The 19,831-nt window shown below is 48.3% G+C and overlaps 1 protein-coding gene across 1 annotated transcript in view; it reads right to left on the bottom strand.

The window, feature by feature from the left end:
* FAM227A (family with sequence similarity 227 member A) overlaps window positions 1–17,307 on the bottom strand; it is an 81,212-nt gene extending 63,905 nt beyond the window's left edge. The window contains exons 1-5 of the mRNA XM_046013197.1: window positions 17,166–17,307; window positions 15,165–15,247; window positions 8,619–8,688; window positions 7,973–8,049; window positions 5,873–6,019 (exon numbers count right to left, since the gene is read on the bottom strand). Of these exons, the coding sequence (XP_045869153.1) occupies window positions 5,873–6,019; window positions 7,973–8,049; window positions 8,619–8,688; window positions 15,165–15,247; window positions 17,166–17,307 (519 nt within the window). The remainder of the gene's footprint in view (window positions 1–5,872; window positions 6,020–7,972; window positions 8,050–8,618; window positions 8,689–15,164; window positions 15,248–17,165) is intronic.
* Between the last annotated feature and the right edge of the window lie 2,524 nt (window positions 17,308–19,831).

Raw genomic sequence — 19,831 nt, 5'->3', positions numbered from 1 at the left:
AAATCACTTGCCCAAAGTAATACAGCCGGCAAGGGGCTGAGTTACTCTGATTCCAAAGCTACTACCTTAATAATAATATATATAATAATGCATAATAATATAATAATATGTTGGGGCGCCTGGGTGGCTCAGTTGGTTAAGTGTCTGCCTTCAGTTCAGGGCAGACGCTTGTCCTGTCTCTCTCTCAAATAAGTAACGTCTTTAAAATATACATATATACATATGAGATACAAATATACATATGTATATTAAAATACACACATGTATATTGACATATATATTTACATATCATGTATATTCATAAAAATATGAGATATATATATCTGGTATTTTTTGATAATATACATATTATCTATATATGGGCTAATATACATAGCCCATGCGTCAGGCGCTGGGCTATGCACATTCCCTCCCTATCCCACTTCATTTTTCACAATCTGTCTTGTAGATACCACAGGCATCCCCATTTTATAGAAGAGGAAAGTACGGATCGAAAGTTTAGGATTCTGGCCCAAGGTCACATGGCCCGGGAGGCTCAGAGATCCCACTCTTGCCCCCTTCCTAGATGCAAAGGGAGACACCCCCCCGGCCTCCCTTCAGGCCCACGGAAGTGTAGGGCAAGGTGAGTTGATAAGCAAGCCTCCCTCATTAGCAGGGAGCTCTCTGAGCCCTGGTATCTGCTTTGTCTGTATCACCATTCCTCCCACTTCCCTGGAGGAAAAGTAGAGTCAGAGCAGTTAAGAGCACTGACTTCGGCACCAGATGGCCCGGATTCAGATCCAGCTCTTACACTTTAAAGCTGCGTCACCTTGAACAATGTTCTTGAATCTGTATGTGCTCAGTTTCCCCAACCAGATGAGATAGGGAATCTCCATAAGAAATCTGCTTTTTGCTCTTTTTCCTGCTTCTAGTCTTGCTAGGACCTGCACCGCCCACTTTACACAAGCCTCATAATGCAAATAGTGTATGTCCTCCTTGTAAAGGACAAGGAGTTAACAATTTCTCTAGAACAGACAACGTCTAAGGAAGGACCAGGTGAGAATGACCAGACATGCGGCCATGTGCGTACTCCAGACCACTGGTGCTGGACATTGACACCAGGCCACCCTGGCTTCAAGGAGTAACATCTGAGCTTCTGTCATTGCTCAAACCAGTTCCTGGCTGCCTTCGAGGACATATACACCAGACCACCACCTTCAACAAAGACCCCGGACTCCGAACGTAGAGACTCATACCCTTTTCCTTTCTGAGTCTCCCAGATGCTCTGTCTCCACCTGCCCTCTCTCAATTCCTTCAATAAATCCTGCTTTCACACCCTGCTGGCTTGGGTTTGATTTCTAGCCTCTGAGCAGCCAGGGCCCCTCTTGGCTGGCCCTGGGGACCCCTCTCCGGATCCTGGGGCACAGCCTGCTGACATCACGGAGAATGAAGGCAGTGACAGTCCCCGCCTCGAGGACGGATACGATGATTCCATGAGCGAGGGAGACGCACAAGGTGCTTAGAACCAGGCCCTTGGGAAACACTCGCTAAGGGCGTGCTCGTTCTTATTTACTTATTCGCACTCCTGTTTCCTTTCAAAAAGGATTTCATTTCAGCCCTTCAACAGATATTTACTGAGCACCTAGTTGCTTGGATGGTGATGGAGAGTCCCTGCCCTGGAGATGTTCCCGGGTGAGCAGACATTTGTAATCTAGTGTGAGGGGTGCCCTGAGAGCAGGAATCCAGGGGGATGTGGAGCCCCGAGGGGCAGCTAACCTGTGCTTGGGGTACCGGGGGGAGGCTCTGAGAGTAAAAATGACCGGATGAAGAAGGGAGAGCTGAGCGCTGCACAGACAGGGGAAAGCATGTGCCGAGGTTGGGAAACAGCAGGACACATTCAGGGAGGTTCAAGGGCTTTCTGGACCGTGGAAGGCACTGGGTGTGGGCACTGAGAGGTCAGGCTATGAGACACCTGGGAGCTGGGATTTAGGGTTGTTCTCCCATTAGACAGGGGGAGAGAGGGCAGCTGACCCTGAAGAGTTTTCAACAGGGCGCAAACACCATGAAACTGTTGTTCTAGAAAGATACTCGGAGGCAGCACAGAAGGTGCGTTAGAGGGGACTGAGATGGTGAGGCCAATGGCATGCCGAGCAGCAGGGGCAGCGATCCAGACAGGACGGCATGGGGCCTGCACTTGGCAGTGGCAGTGAAGGAGAAGGAGGTACAGTAAAGACAGGAGGTGAATCTCAGGGCCGGCTCAGAAGCAGGGGCGAGGGAGGGAGGGGGCCAGCTGATGCTTGGGTGGAAGGCGGCGGTTTTCAGTAAGACAGTGAGGAGGCTGAGAAGTCTGGGGACCAGGAATCTGGGAGTTGGGGGCACAGCATGGGCTTTGGAGGTATGACACAGTGGGGAGACTCGCGTGCGGAGAAGCTGACTGCTGCCCACCCTCTGCCGTCCCCCCACGAGTCTGTGCGGAGGGAGAAGACAGCGCAGAGGCAGGGGTCCTGAAGAACGTGGGCTTGGAAGACCCAAACGTGCTGCTCGAGCAGACGGGGAAGCTGCCAGAGAAACCACAGAAGGATGGAACTTCCGATACAGGGAGTCATCCTCCGGGTCAGTTCCAGGACAGCCCATCTAAGGGAACAACGGAACACACCCACTGGACTTGGCCTTCTGAGAGCGGAGGGAGGAGGGACTCGGGCCACGTTCAGGGACGGGAATGGCGACAGGCTGCGGCAGCACTGGGAGAGAGCGGCGGTGAGAAGTGAGAGCAGCAAGCGTCCCAGGCGAGGCTCGGTGCCAGGCCAGTGCCCACCCCTGCTGCCAAGAGAGGCGAGAAGTGACAAGGAGAGGGCATGGCTTGCGATGGTCCTGAGTAGGACCAAAGTGGGGCCTTTTAAAGATACGACAAAGGGGCGCCTGGCTGTGCTCAGTTGGTGGAGTGTGAGACTCTTGGGTCTTGGGGTTGTGAGTTGGAGCCCCCATGCTGGGTGTAGAGATTCCTTCAATAAAAAAAAATTTAAGGAAATAATAAAATAAAATTAAATTAAAATAACAGTAAGACACAGATTTGCTTAGAGTTTCCTGGGAGCCAAAGAAAAGCATTAGTTAGAGGCACCAGTTGTAAGATGAAAAGCATGCCAGGAGATGCACAGTTTTCTGGGGATTAAGGCCTAAGGAGAACATTCCCCGTGGGCCCTTCAAAACAGGACATTAAGTAACAGTGGTCACTGTCCTGGGGGCTACCCACAAAGCAAATGGAACATGAGTGTGCGTGGCTGTGCCAGGGGGCAGGAAGGTTACGCAGGGACAGCAGGTCCCTGAAACATACAAGTCTTTCCTCTATCTATCTACCTAATTCAGAAGTGTTTTATTAGTGATCCGAAGGGACATGTGTACCCGAATGTTTGTAGCAGCAATGTCCACAATAGCCAAACTATGGCTATTGTGGCTAGAAGTCCATAAACAGATGAAGGGATAAAGAAGATGTGGTGTATATATATACACAATGGAATACTATGCAGCCTCAAAAGAAATGAACTCTTGCCATTTGCAATGTCATAGATGGAACTAGAGGGTATTAAGCTGAGCGAAGTAAGTCAATCAGAGAAAGTCCATTATCATATGATCTCTCTGATAAGCGGAATTTGAGAGGCAAGTTGGGGGCTTGTGGGGGATAGGGAGGGAAAAAATGAAACAAGATGGGACCGGGGAGGGAGACAAACCGTAAGAGACTCTTAATCTCCAGGAAACACACTGAGGGGAGCTGGGTGATGGATATTGGGGAGGGTATGTGCTATGGTGAGTGCTGTGAATTGTGTTAGACTGATGATTCACAGACCTGTACCCCTGAAGCAAATTATACGTTATAAGTTAATTTAAAAAAATACAGAAGTGTTTTATTTATTTAAGTAATCTCTATGCCCCATGTGGGATTTAAACTCAAGACCCGAGATCAAAACTCACATGCTCTTCTGACTGAGCCGGCCAGGCACCCCCTTCTTCTTTTTAAAGTACAGAGAAAGAGGGAAGAAAAAGCTATAACCTTATCACTCAGCGAACATTGGTAATATCTACGTATGGTTTCATCCCCAGATTTTCCGATGTGTGTGCTTATGGAATATTGTATTGTAGAGTTTCATATACTAAGATCTTTCACTTAACATCACAGCAGAGCAAAATACACTCTTTAAAAACACTCATTTCAATGGCTACCTAGCCCACGATATATGTACCCAAAATGACTGAGATGACCTTCTACTAATCATCCTTAAACAATTTCTAATAATGCTGATAATAGAAACTACCATTTTTTGAGAACTCATGATTTAACTAAGCATGGTGCCAAGTGCTTTTCATTTTTTTTTAGGTTTTATTTATTTTAGAGAGAGAGAGTGTGTGTGTGTGTGTGTGCTCTCTCCCATGGGGGCGGGGACACAAGCAGACTTCTGCTGAGGCTGGAGCCCAGCATGGGGCTCTATCCCAAGACCCGGATCAAGACCTGAACTGAATGGGGACTTAACTCACTGAGGTACTCTGGCACCCTCCCTAAGTGCTTTTTATACACTTAAATAAGATCCTTATCGTATTTAATTTTACAATAACACCTCTAGGTACAGACCATTCACATCCGTATTTTATAGAAGAAACTAGAGCCCAGAGAGCTACTTTCCAGGTCCTTGCCATCATACATAATCTTGACATTGCGGGGGGGGCGTCTCTTGACATCGTCCTGGGGCAAATGTGATGCTCTGAGAGCAGGCCACTCCTCCACCTCTGAGCTAAGGACAGCAGGGGATCAGGTACCCAACCCCAGAGCCACTACTGCCTGGTCAAAGGCAGCGGTCCACTTGCTGACCGCAGTCCATGCTGGAACTCCAGCAAACATCATCCCCATGCTGGGCAGTGACTGGTCGGAACAGATAATCACTCCTAGAAAGTCTGAACGCAAGGCACCGAGGAAGCAGATGGGGCAGACGCAGAGGCACACAGAGCCGGTGCTGGAGGGAAGGCAGCAGGGAGGACCAGTGAAGAAGAGAGGAGGGGGTGATGGAGAAAGGAGAGAGAGACAGAGATGGGGGAGTGAGGGGTTTGAAGCACCAGTAGGAAGCGTGGGTAGTTAAGACTAAGAGGCTGGGTCCCCGCAATGGTGGGGTGACTAGTTAGGAGCCGCGGGGACCATGATTGGACAATGAACGGTAGTTAGTTAACATTCATGAAGGGTGCTGAGGCACAGCTATAGGGCTACAGATCCACTTCCTGGGCCTCCCCCCTCCCCACCCCTCCTCACACTCGTCCCCGCCTCCTGAGTGCCCAGTGCTGTCTCACCCCTGCTCTGGACCTTGGAATGTCCCCCACCCCACCGAAGAAACCCAGCGCGCTCCACTGGTAATTCACCCCAAGGTGTGCCAAGGGGTCCCACACCCCTTGGCACCCCTTGGAATATATTCTAGGAATATAGTCTAACTAATATCTAATTTAAAAAAACAAACAAGAAATTAAGATGACTAACATACAATGTAGCCATTGACAATAGAGTATGTGTATCACTGATAAAGAAACATACACGGTGAGGGCACGGTGAGGGCACGTGATCAAGATTTCCTGCTGCTATAGGATACGTGATCAAAACAGTCTGGAAACCAGTCCCCTGGGAGGGAGAATCTAGGTTTTGGAGGGAACGTGTGGGCTTGGGTTCCAATCTCGGTTCAGTCATTTGCAAACTGTGTGGCCCTGAGTGACTTAGTGACCCGGACTCCGTTTCCCTTTCCGGGGATATAAAACAGGGACAGCGGTGTGTTCCTGCCATGAGCCTTGTTATAAAGCTGGGGTATAGCCAGGCCTCCTGGAGCTGAGTGTGAACAGTGGGGAACCGACCACCATCTTTCCTTACCTTGCCACTGACGGGGTGTCTCTCAGCCCGGACCACGTTGCCCACCATGTCACAGAAGTTCACCCCGTTTGGAAGCCTGTTTGGTATGGCGCTGTTAAACGATGTGTACTGGTACAGTTCTGCCAATAGATTTTTGTGGGCTATTTTCTGAAACAAAATCAGAATATGGAAATGAGGTTCGCCATGTGACAGTTTAAAACTGATAATAAGATACCTTCCCCTTTCCATCACGAAGATGACATAACCACTTTTTAGAATGTTGAAAAAAAATGGGGTGCATTCATGACCTCAGCTCCTCTTACCATACCCCTATTTGTGTTATTTTTATTTTCCCTTTCAGGCTTTGAGCACCTGTATACAAATGGATATGTGTAACTTCACTCACTTTACAAAACAAAGATACACGCACACTCTTTTATGCCCTGCTCCCTCCACTTCAGATTTTCCATGTTGCTACACTGTCTTCAAATTTATCACTTAAGATAATAGATCCTTTTGGGCTGCCTAGATGGCTCAGTCGCTAAGGGTCTGCCTTCAACTCAGGTCATGATCCCAGGGACCTGGGATCAAGACCCACATTGGGCTCCCTGCTCACCAGGAGGCCTGCTTTCCCTCTCCCACTTCCCCTGCTTGTGTTTCTGCTCTCTCTCTGTCAAATAAATAAATAAAATCTTTCCAGGGGCGCCTGGGTGGCTCAGTGAGTTAAAGCCTCTGCCTCCGGCTCAGGTCATGATCCCAGGGTCCTGGGATCGAGCCCCGCATCGGGCTCTCTGCTCAGCGGGGAGCCTCCTTCCTCCTCTCTCTCTGCTTACTTGTAATCTCTCTCTGTCAAATAAATAAATAAAATCTTAAAAAAAAATCTTTCAAAAAAAAAAAAGATAATAGATCCTGTTAAGGAGATGTGCTATCGTTTAATTAACTACTCACTGATGACCTCTAATTGATATTATCATCATTAATGATCAGAGCATATAGCTTCCTTCCTTTTGGGTTTATTTATTTAGAAAGAATTTCTGAAAGAGGCAATATAATAACCAAAAAATAGATGAAAATACAGAAAGTTGGAAAGAGGAAATTGACCGCCATCACCCAAGGCACCTATTGGAAACGTTCTGTGGGATCAAGAAACTTTCTAATCGGCCTGTGGTATTGGCATTGGCATAAGTCCCTAAAGAACTGCTCTGACCCGGACTCAGACCACCTGACCAGCTGTGCCCCCTGGGGCCGGGCCTTCACAAGTGCTCGGCCACCGTCAGAGGCAGCGTGGCACTTGCAACCCACTCTCGAGCATCGGGCTTTCCACTGCGTGGGAATTTCCTAGGCCGAGAAGTGAAAACGTGGTGACAATAATAGGTGGTTTTGTGGGTTCCGGCGCGGTTTGAATACGTATGATGTGGGAACTCAGAAGACTCTTCACTGGGGTGGCTTCGAGCTGGGGCCAGATGGCAGCCCCCACATGGGGCGGGCGGTGGGGGCTCTGCCATCGGCCGGGTGAGGATGCTGGACAGGCTGCTGCCAGCTTCCTGCGGTGTCCCAGTGACCCACACCACGTGCACTGAGTGTGAACCGGTCTCTTGGGGTGGGGCAGCACCAGGGCTCCTCTGAACTTACCGTTTCTAAGAGGACCCACTTTTTTCTTTTTTAAAGATTTTATTTATTTATTTGACACAGAGAGAGAGACAGCAAGAGAGGGAACACAAGCAGGGGGAGTGGAAGAGGGAGAAACCGGCTTCCCACTGAGCAAGGAGCTGGATGTGGGGCTCGATGCCAGGACCCTGGGATCATGACCTGAGCTGAAGGTAGATGCCTAACGACTGAGCCACCCAGGTACCCGGAGGACCCACGTTTGATGCTCTACAAAGAAACAGACAAATGACCTCTGAACACTCCTCATTCTACCCCTATGGGGGTGGTATGTGAGAAATTTCAGAGTTATTAAGATACCTTAAGATCCTCTAAAAGGGGCCCCCTGTGGGTCCCCCACCCCCACGCCCCGCACCATCACCAGCCAGATACCAAGCATGCCCTCCCCAGGAGTGAAGCCTAATTTTGTGCCCCGTGGAAACCAGTCGGAAAGAGACCCAGCAATAGATCCCTTACCCTTTTAGAAATGAAAGGTCTGACGCTCCTGGATTTGGAGCCTCTGCAGATGAACTCTGATTTGCCTCGACTCTTGTCTGCGGAAGAATGGAAGAGAAACAGGGTGTGAGTAGCCATGGGGTCTGGCCCCCGCTGTGTGTTAATTATGGCTGTGATTGTTCACTCTGCCTGAGCTGCCAGATGGCGGCCACACTGGCAGTCTCACTGGACCCCGCTTGCATTTGGTGACTCACTAAGATTCCCCCCAGATGGGTTAGACTCCTTGCCCCGGGGAGGAGCAGACAGAGCATGCGCTGTGAAGGCAAGCTGGGACCAGAATCCAGGCCCGCCTGCAGACAGGCTGTCCCCTTGCCCCTGAGCCTGTGCCCTCATCTGTAAACTAGGTCCAGTGGCACCTGCGCCACAGGTGGGGACATTATTAAGATTTAACAAAGGAATCCGCCCGAATGCGGTGGCGCAGCAGGCTGTCTCTAAGTGTGCCGTCCTTCCCTAACTTGCCCAATGCTAGCAACTCAGACTCCTTCAGAAGAGGACGAAAACATCCTCAGCTGAAATGCTGGATTCCTGATTAACTGCATTTGGGATCCTAATGAAAGCCGATCCCCACAAAAACGCCAGCAAGGCTATATGAGGAAAGGATATGTGCCTCTGTTTCCCAGGCTGTCGCGACTTTTCTCTCTCAAAGCCTTCTTCTCCAACTCATATCTCTCAATTGCCTTCAAAAATCAAGAAGAAAAGGAGCATTAGGGAATTCATGCAGATCTCGCCGGGGGGGGGGGGGGGGGGTCGGAGAGCAGGCCATTTCTCCTGTTGGTGTGGAAAAGGCCTGGAGCAAAGTTGGTGGCTCGCCTCAATGTTCTCTCCACCGCCACCTCGGTGGTGGCCGTTGGTGTCACTGACCGCCCCCCCCCCCACCAAGTGTCAACCACCAGTACATTTTCCTGCGCTGCCCTTCCTCCTGGCTATGCTTCCTCTTGTCTATACCTCTGAGGGGTACAGAATTTGGAATAGGTCCAATCAAGCTCCATGGGTTAAAAGCTATTGTTTAAATTCTCTGTAGGGGGACAATGATATCTACCTTCTCGGGTGTGTGTAAGGATCAGCTATAAAATACTGGACGCATCTTAAAACACAAGCACAGAGGCTTTAGGTAGAAGCGGCTCAATAAAGGGTAATTATTATTATTATTAATCACCATACCCTTGACTTCTCAAGAGATTTCTCTTGATCTCTGACTCTCCCCATCCCAATCCCTTCTGGGGGAAAGAAAAGGAAAGAAAAATGAATATCAGTGACCCAAAAAAGTTGTACTGATTGTCAACCATGAGCCCGGTACCGTTCTTGGATGATAAAGCTAATGAATTAGGACTCCGTGCTCTTGCTTTAAGAATTTACAATCCATCTGGACACTCACATCTGCACACATGGACCAATTAAGTCCTGAACTGCTACGTTTGGGACTGGAACAAATGAGAGTAGTGTGAGCTGGAGCAATCACAGAGGACTGCCCAGAAGAGGCGGGACATGAGTGTTGGGGGACATGATGAGGCATGTGTCTATCGTGCTTGATACCCTGTGAAATGCCCCTCCGGCTTCCCATCACCTTATCGGAAATTGACATGTGTGCCGCCGTAGGTGGATGGGAAAAGGGGTCACACGGGTAAGTCTGTCAACACTGTTGCTCCAAAAAAAAGGAGTCCGAGAGGAGGCACAATGAGCGACTTGGATGGATATAACCCAATGTAGCAAAACAGCGGCATCTCTGAGCCTTATCGGGATGCCACTGTAGCCAAGACTGTCTAGCTCTTGCAAGGATGGACGAGGTTTGCACACAGAGAGAGCAGAAAGGACAAAAGAACACTAGAAGAAAAGCAAGTTTTAGGGGGAAATGAGCGTGGGGCTGTTTGCGTTGGAGACGACAGCGGTACCTACAACTGCCAAGTCAACTCCCAAACCTGGCTGATGGCCAGCACAGCTGGGGAATTACTCACATAGACCAGTTCACTAGAGACGCTCGCTCCTGACATCTGCCTTGGGTCAGGAACTGTTTATTTATGGTGGCTCCTAAATAGTGCTCTATTTAAATTTTAAAAACCAGTAAATATTTTACAAGGTATAAAATCAAATAGTAGAGTCAGAAGTCTCCCTCTTAATCCCCCTACTCCCCACAACACCCTCAGTTCTTGCATAACCTCCATGTTCAAATGAGAGCACATAAAACGTACAGTTCTGTGCAATGTTCTTTTTCACTTTTAGGGTTTTTTTTATTTTTCTATTTTTTTAAGATTTGATTTATTCACTTGATGGAGAGAGACACGGTGAGAGAGGGAACACAAGCAGGGAGAGTGGGAGAGGGAGAAGCAGGCTTCCTGCCGAGCAGGGAGTCTGATGCGGGGCTCAATCCCAGGACTCCGAGATCATGACCTGAGCCAAAGGCAGATGCTTAACAACTAAGCCACCCAGGTGCCCCTTAGGGTTTTGTTGTTGTTGTTGTTTAAAGATTTTATTTATTTATTTGAAGGAGAGTGAGAGAGCGAGCGAGGACGAGCAGGAGGAAGGAACAGAGGAAGAGCGAGAAGCTGACTTGCCATTGGGTAGAGAGCCCAACGTGGGACTCGATCCCAGGACCCCAAGATCATGACCTGAGCCAAAGGCAGATGTTTAACCCACTGAGCCACCCAGGCTCCCCTCACTTTTAGATTTTAAAAACCTTCCAGGGAAGTCCGATGATCAGTTAGGTTTCAGTATCACTGCTCCAGGTAGCTGGGACTATGAGGCTGAAGCACAGGAGAGAAGCTAGAATTTGCAACCGTATCACTCATTCCACAGATATGTCCTGAGCATCTGCTAAAGGCCAATGCCATGCCCAGGTCAAGTGCAGCAGTGAGCAGTGAAGGCCATCCCTGCTTTCCAAGGGCTCGAGGATTGGTGGGGAGAAGCAGGTGATTATGAGGTGATGGATGCTGCCGTGGGAAGGGACAGGATGCCAGACGTGTGCCCAGAAGGAGCACTGACGCTACTCCTGGGGTCGAAGATGCAGGGAAGGCCTTTCCAGAGTGATGATCTGCGGGCAGAGCGTGGAAGGGAGGAAGACTGGAAAGGCGAGCTAAGGAGAGCTAAGCACGGTTCAGGGATAAGGGAAACCCACACTGCATGGAAGAAGGAAGAGAAATAGGACGTGGCCTTGTGGGATGCGGGGAGGGGATCTGGGGCTGATTCTTTTTTTTTTTTTTTTTTTTAAGATTTTACCTATTTGACAGACAGAGATCACAAGTAGGCAGAGAGGCAGGCAGAGAGAGGGGGAAGCAGGCTCCTCACCGAGCAGAGAGCCTGATGCGGGGCTCGATCCCAGGACCCTAGGACCATGACCCGAGCCAAAGGCAGAGGCCTTAACCCACTGAGCCACCAGGTGCCCCTTACTCATTTATTAGTACACACTTCTCACGCCCCAGGCACCGTGCTAGGTGCCAGCCAGGAGGGCAGCATGGAAGCTGGAGAAACCAGTCTGGTTAAAGGGCTGCCTCGGGAGAAGCAGCCACAGAGTCAAGGCCTGGTGAATAGAGAGCGGGGCAAATCACAGCCAACAGAGGGTGGGCGGCGTAGCCCCGGATGGGCTCTGGGGGCGGAAGGCAGACCTGACAGAGCTGACCAGCTGCTTGGGCAGACGACAGGAAGGACAGGCAAGGAGTCCCTTCCTCCCAGTCAAAGGAGGACCCAAGGCTACTCCGGCCAGCCCCTTCCTGGATCCAACTGGCAACGGAGAGCACCCAAGGAGAGATGCCAAAGCTGGGCAATCCTGAAAAGCCACCGGATCCTGCTTCTGGGAGCAAAACATTCTTTTCCTGCTTTTAACAGTATAATTGGGAAAAAAAAATCACAGGACATAAATACATTTCTGTTGTAAAATACCCAAATACTACAGAATTATTTAGAGTAATAAACATTTTAATCACCTCCCATCCCCCCAACTCTCCAGAACTGACTCCATGGATTGTGTGTAACCTTCCAGACTTTTCTCTTACATGTTTGTACATATAGTATGTCCCTCCTGTGAGCCAGGCACTCTTCTCTGCCCTGGCTTAGGGGTCTCGGTGAGTTTTAACTCCTCTAATTCTTGCAACAGCCCCGTGAGAGAGAACCTTTATTACTGTTATCCTCATTTTCTAGAAAACAGAGATTCACAAAAGTTGAATAATTTGCCTACTGTCACAATGTGAAAAAACAACAGAGCGGGAGTTGAAGGTTGGACAGTCTCACTCTGGAGCCTGCGCCTCTAGGGCTATGCCCTCTCGCACGGACACGTGCACACACAGGTACAAGGCTGCTTAAAGTCCATGCCATCACTCCAGACCCCGTGTGTGTTTTGCCTTTACTCACAATTGGTGGGGGAGGGGCAACTGAAACCAGTGGTCTGCCTTCGGCGTGAGCAAACAACAGCTTAGCTTCCGTGAAAGGCAATCCATTTTTGCCAAAATTTGACACTTTCAATTCTAGAATCCTACCTGCAGAAATACTTGCAAACAAGCCCCAAGATACACTTACAGAAACATTCCCATGTTCACTCTGACGAAAATACCACAGAAATAGTTATCAGTAGGGAATAGTTCAATTTATTAAGTCACGATGTGGCACATTCCCTACAGGTAAATTCAGCTATGGGCTTTTCAAGATTCCCCAGCATTGGCATGTCTCCCGGGTGCTCTCCAGGATTACGCAGCCACAAAAAGAAGGGGGCAGGGCAACAGTACGGAGTTTGAAGAATCTCCAAGAGATTCTAAAATAATTCTAAAAATGAGTAAGGAAAAAAAAAATCAGGTTAACAAACAGCCACCCGGGTGGCTCAGTGGGTTAAGCCTCTGCCTTCGGCTCACGTCATGATCTCAGGGTCCTGGGATTGAGCCTCGCATGGGGCTCTCTGCTCAGCAGGGAGCCTGCTTCCCTCTCTCTCTCTGCCTGTCTCTCTGCTTACTTGTGATCTCTCTGTCAAATAAATAAATAAATAAAATCTTAAAAAAAAAAAAGAAAACAATAACCCTAAATATATGTGTTCTATATTTCTAAATGTATAAAAAAGTTTTGGAAGGATACCCACCAAACGACTAAGGATGGTCACTTCTAAGGAGGAAAATAGGGCTGGGAGTGAAGTGACTTTCACAGTTTACTTATATACTAGTAGATGGTTTGAGCCATGTATTTATTTATTTACTTAGAAGTATTTCTTTTTTAGAAAAAGAGACTATGTGAGCAGGGGGAGGGGTGCAGGAGGAGGGAGAGAGAGAGAGGATCCCAAACAGACTCCATGCTGAGCGCTAAGCCCAATAAGGGGCTCGATCTCACAACCCTGAGATCATGACCTGAACAGAAACCAAGAGTTGGACATTCAACCGACCGAGCCACCCAGGTGCCCCAGTTTGAGTATTTTAGGATAAACATGCATGCCTTGCCATTTAAATTTTTAAAAAAAGAAAAGAAAAAGGGGGGTCACCTGGATAGCTCAGTTGTTAGGTGTCTGCCTTCGGCTCACGTTATGATCCATGGGTACTCGGATCGAGCCTGCATTGGGCTCCCAGCTCAGCGGAAAGCCTGCTTCTCCCCTACCCCTCACCCCCATCCTCCTGCTTGTGTTCCCTCTCTCTGTCAAAAAAAAAAAAAAGACAGACTTGAGAGATGAACTGACCCCAATCAGCACTGGAAAAGTTAGGGGAGGGGGTGAAGCTGAAATCTGTGGAGACAGTCACCAGCTCAGGGCCCTGGGGACAGAGAAACTTGGTGGAAAGCAAGTTGCCAAGGGTGATGTGGTTAGGAGATTTAGCTGGAGTGAAGTGGGCAGAAAACATTTACAAAAGATACATCTGGTAAAGGACTGTCACCCAAAATATACAAAGAATTCTTAAAACCCAACCAGAAGAAAACAAACAACTCTATCAAAAAATGGGCCAAAGACTTGAACAGACACCCCACTTAAGATGATCGACAGATGGCAAGCAGGCATATGAAAAGATGTTTAATAGTACATGTCATTTAGCAAATTGCAAACTCAAGTGACAGGGAGATATCATTATATACTGATTAGAATGGCCAAGATCGGGACGCCTGGGTGGCTCAGTTGGTTAAGCGGCTGCCTTCGGCTCAGGTCATGATCCCAGCATCCTGGGTCGAGTCCTGCATCGGGCTCCTTGTTCAGCAGGGAGCCTGCTTCTCCCTCTGCCTCTGCCTACCACTCTGTCTGCCTTTGCTCGCTCGCTATCTCTAACAAAAAAAAAAAAAAAAAAAAAAAGAATGGCCAAGATCCAGTATACTGACACCACCAAATGCTGGTGCGGATGGGGAGCAACAGGAGCTCTCATTCGTGGCTTCTGGAAATGCAAAATGGCGCAGCCACGTTGGGAGACATTTTGGCAGTTCCTTACAACATTCAACATACTCTTACCAGATGGCCCAGGAATTGCGCTCCTTGCGGTTTACCCAAATGAACTGAAAATATACATCCACACAAAACCCTGCTTCACAGCAGCCTTATGTATAAATGCCCAAACCTGGAAACAACCAAGAGGTGAACAGGTAAATCAACTGTGGCGCATCCAGAGAAAAGGAATATCATTCAAGCGCCAAAAAGAAATGCGCTACCAAGCCATGAAAAGCCATGGGGGAACCTTAAATGTCTATTACTAAGTGCAAGAAGCCAGCGCACTGGAGGTTCTAACTCTAGGAAACTATGGACACAGCAGAAAGTTCCAGGGTCTTCAGGAATCGGCAGCGTGAAAAGGAAGAGCATAGAGGATTTTTAGGGCAGTGAGACCCTTCCGTACGATACTACAAAGATGGCCAGATGTCATTACACATTTGCCCAAGCTCACAGTATGTGTAGAAAAAGAGACTTTTAGAAAAAGTAAACCGTAATGTAAACGATTTGGGGTTGACAACGACATGTCCAGGCAGGTTCATCAATTGAAACAAATGTAACCAACCTACGGGGAGCTTGCCCATGGGCTGGGACAGGGGAAGAAGGCCGGAACTCTCTACTTCCCGCTCAGTTTTGCTGTGGACCTAAAACTCCACCAAAAAAATAAAGTCGACTAAGTATTAAAATATATCTTTGACATCTCTGTTGCACAAATGTGCTTTCCAGTAAATGGGGGAGCCCCCAGGTCCCCTCCCGCCTGGAAGCCTCGTCTTAGCACCCATAACTCACCAGGCTGTTGGCCAACGGTTTGGGACTCAGACTGAGCTCGGCAATCTTTTGGTTCACGCGCTGTATGGAGCCAATAATGCAGGCTGGGAGGGGAGTCTGTTAAGGAAACTCTCTGGGTACCGATCACACGGCCATGGGGCAGGCTAGCCTAGCTCCCTCTCTTTCTGAGCTGTCTCTCCACTTAACTATCTTCTTTACAAACATTCACACCTCTTTGATCATTTTAAATAAGCTGCTTTATGAATTGTAAATGAAAATTAACCATATCCTAGACACCTTGGAAAAGAGAAAAAGATTCTTCCATTGCACTCCCATGTTAACAAATTCTGTTAGGATATGGGGAGATTTTCTTCCGGGATTTTTGATATACGTACCTTTTTTCTATAATTATAATCTCAGCAAATGTCTATTTTAGGGCCTGACTTCTCTTCCACTTGTTATTATGATCATTTTCCAAAAAGCTAAATAATCCCACTCTTTTAAATGGCATTGTATGAATCTATTTAGAGAATACACCACTTGACTGTTCCATGGTTACTGAATATTTAAGTTGATCGTCACGTCTTACAATTAAAAATAATGCCGTGGTGTACACAGTAAGAGAGCCGTTTCGTATTTTGGATTATTCCTCCAACAGAGATTTTCGGGTGAGGGATGACTGGCTCAGAGGGTATCTTGACCTTGTTTATCACTGTTGAAATCTCTGTTCAGCTCAAGGGCCCCTCTTGTTACCCTCTCTATCTCTGCATTTCTTTCTATCTTGGCCTCAACTGGTCTAGGAAATAGCCTCTGTAGTAGCCCCATAATCCTATCACTCCTCACTGCCTTCACATAAAGCAGCGTCACTCTTACTTCCATTACCCTCAAGGGTTCTCATAGATTGGAGGATACTTGATAGATGAACATGCCAAGGAGCGACATGAAAAATCACGGGAAGTGAAATGGGTTAGTTACGTTGAGATGAGTGAGGGATTAAGAAAGAGAGGACATCAGAAAAAGGCCCAGGAAAGTAAGTCCTCAAAGCAGACCCTGATGGGATCATTTGTGCTCATCTTGAGAAGGGATCCTGAGAAGTGCAGACCCAGCCAGCCTGGCTGGCAGCAGCGAGACTTGAAGGTCAACAAGCTCTCGATGAGACAAGACGACCTGGGGTTATTTATAACCCAGAAGGATTACATGACAAATGAGCTCTAAGGTCCTCCACAGATAGGCTTCTGAGAGTCCCTGGCAGAGAGTTCAGAGTCAGAAGTGAGATGTAGATCAACAAAGGCGGGGCTAGAGAAGTCCGATGCTGGAAGGGCCCGGGGAATGCCAGAATGGGCAAACTCGGAGGCCAGGCAGAAGGGGAGGGCCGGTGATGACAAGAGGTGAGGTCAGCTAGGGTGAGAACAACAACAAAGTTGTGTCTGGGGGCACCTGGGTGGCTCAGTGAGTTAAAGCCTCTGCCTTTGGCTCAGGTCATGATCCCGGGGTCCTGGGATCGAGCCCCGCATCAGGCTCTCTGCTCAGCAGGGAGCCTGCTTCCCTCTCTCTGCCTCTCTGTCTACTTGTGATCTCTGTCTGTCAAATAAATAAAATCTTAAAAAAAAAAAATTCTAAAAAAAAAAAGTTGTGTCTGAAGGTCACTTATCTGGGGGCAGAGAGCTACACCGGGACTTCTTAGTTGCTATCTATAATAATGAGAAAATGAAAAAAAAAAAAAAAAAAGCTTTTTTTTTTTTTTTTTCCCCTTCTTCTTTCCTAGTCTTTTCAACCATTATTTCTAGTACTTCTTCCTCCGGGGCCCTTTCTGATTATCCTAGCAAAATAAACTCAAACCAAACAACCTGTCACAGTCTCAACAGATTCTTTCAGAGGACAGGTAGGGCTTAACTGATTGAAAAAATTAACGAGCACAGAAGGAAAGGAGCTGATCGTGCCATGATACAGACACAGGCAGCGGTTACCCCGCAGGGGCAGGTGTATTTGGCTTCGATTGTAGACGGCACCATAGAAGGATACGGGGTGGGTTGTCCTCCAGACTCTTCCTCAGGGCGTTCTCCGCCGCGTTCCGGGTCACGAGGGAGACCGTCAGGTGCTCATCCATCGGCAACATGGGCAAGGCCGTAACATTGATGACATCCATGTTCCTGAAATAAACCATTGTCCGGTTTCTCATAGGGCAAAACAGTACCTTTCTGCCTAAGAGCCCCCCATTTCCTACTCCAAGCTTGCTCTCTGTTCAACCAGCCTGCTGGAAATCACAGATAGCACAGAACCATCCTAGAAAGCACAGCCATGCTCAGCTGTAAAGTAGGGCTGGTGGCAAGGCACGTGCTGCCTGCCACGTGGGGAACGGAGGCCATCGTCTGACAAGCCCTTCTGAGCGATTCCGGACATGCATACTTCTCTTCTGATGCTCCTCCGCCCCGTTTCCCATGAACACGGTTCTAGTTTTTATTTATTTATTTGACAGAGAGAGAGAGAGAGAGACAGCGAGAGAGGGAAAACAAGCAGGGGGAGTGGGAGAGGGAGAAGCAGGCTTCCCGCTGAGCAGGGAGCTCAGTGTGGGGCTCGATCCCAGGACCCCGGGATCATAACCCGAGTTGAATGATTGAGCCACCCTGGTATCCCTCTAGTTTTTTTTTTTTTTTTTAAACAAGGAGACTAGAAGGCTGAAAAGGCCAGGGCTCCAGGCCACCGAGCAAACCAGTTTCCAAGTTAGAAAGGAAATCAAATCCTTGTCTCTCTGAGACTCCTCTGCCAAGTCAGAGTTCTGGATTGGATTTCTAAGACCCTTTTCAGCTCTCAGATGCTGGACTCTGAGACCCCCAGGCCTCAGCATGGGCTGCTGATCTACTCAAGGCTTCCTGCTCCCTCCCAGAAAACTGGCCCTGTCACTGCTCTTCCTCCTGGTTTCAGGACACTCTGGTTGGAATGTTCTCCTCGGTCCTTGCTTACAGGCCAGGAGTTCCTGCTACATCTGTGGGTCTTCCAGGGCCAGAGCCTGGGGACATAGGCCTGGTTCTAAGGAAGTTAAGACTCAGATCGGCCCTCGATAAGCTCCTAGGTAAAGGAGGGAGAGAGAAAAGGTAGTTTAGTGGGAAAATTACCCCAAGGGCTCACCACACTGTCTTTCCCTCTCCTTGGGCTCATGCCTTCCGCTCTGCCTCTTCTCCCCAGCCATGCTTCCTATATGTCTGCCCCTGCTCCGCTGTATTCTTGGTGCTTCCATGTCTTTTCACCTGCTGCTCCCTCTACTCCATGCTCATCCCACATGGTGTACCTTTTGGAAAACCTTCTTTTATAAACAGTTTGTTTTTAAGTAGGTTCCACGCCTAGCATGGAACCCAACTCAGGGCTTGAACTCATGATCCTGAGATCAAGACCAGAGCTGAGATCAAGAGTCAGACACAACCAACTGAGCCACTCAGGTGCCCCTCTTTTAGAAAACCTTCTTTTTTTTTTTTTTTTAAAGATTTTATTTATTTATTTGAGAGAGAGTGAGAGAGAGCACAAGAGGGAAGAAGGTCAGAGGGAGAAGCAGACTCCCCATGGAGCTGGGAGCCCGATGTGGGACTCGATCCTGGGACTCCAGGATCATGACCTGAGCTGAAGACAGTTGCCAACCAACTGAGCCACTCAGGCACCCTAGAAAACCTTCTTGAATTACTCCAGGCCATTAGTTACCGCCCCTCCTCTGGCAAGTTTTGGATTCTGCTTTCATCTCTCCATTACAAGAGAATTATTTGCTGGAATTTACTGGAATTATTTGCTTCCACATATTTCTCCATTAGGCAAATTAATCCCTAGGGATTAGGTACACTCAATATTCGATTCCATTTTAGACCAACTCACCTTACCTCCTTTTAGTCTGAAGAAGTTTGGGGCTGTCCCAAGTCAGCTGGCTCACAGGAAAGGCTGTCCCAGGCCCAGGTTAATATTATTTTTCCTCCTTCCAGCTCCTAGTCTTTCACTACATAGGCAAGGGGGAGAGGGTAAGGAGGAGACAGGTGCTTTGCCGGGCTTCTCACTTTCCTCCCACCTACTCCCCAGCATGACTGCAAAATTATGGCATGTTTTCTGAGAAGCAGGCTTAGGGTGGCTCTGTCAAGAAGCCTCTTGCTTTAGCTTAACATTCTCCCTCATGCCTAATGGAAGAATTGGCTATTATTATGATTCTTTTTTTTTAAAAGATTTTATTTATTTATTTGACAGAGAGAGAGTGAGCGAGAGAGGGAACACAAGCAGGGGGAGTGGGAGAGGGAGAAGCAGGCTTCCTGCTGAGCAGGGAGCCCCACGAGGGCTCGATCCCAGGACCTGATCCCAGGACGCTGGAATCATGACCTGAGCCAGAGGCAGACGGTTAATGACTGAGCCACCGAGGCGCCCCTATTATTGATTCTTTTTTTTTTTCCAAATATTTTTATTTATTTATTTGACAGACAGAGATCACAAGTAGGCAGAGAGGCAGGCGGGGGGTTGGGGAGCAGGCTCCCTGCTGAGCAGAAAGCCCAATGTGGGCCTTGATCCGGGGACCCTGAGATCATGACCTGAGCCGAAGGCAGAGGCTTAACCCACTGAGCCACCCAGGCGCCCCTATTACTATGATTCTTAAACGAAATGTTTAAAATACACACTGTTCTCTTCTGAAATTTTCAGCGTACCGTTTTAGGTATTCTCTGAAA

This window comes from Meles meles, chromosome 7, assembly GCF_922984935.1.
Source record: "Meles meles chromosome 7, mMelMel3.1 paternal haplotype, whole genome shotgun sequence".
Taxonomy (NCBI): Eukaryota; Metazoa; Chordata; class Mammalia; order Carnivora; family Mustelidae; genus Meles; species Meles meles.
This window is presented reverse-complemented; position numbering and strand designations above follow the sequence as displayed.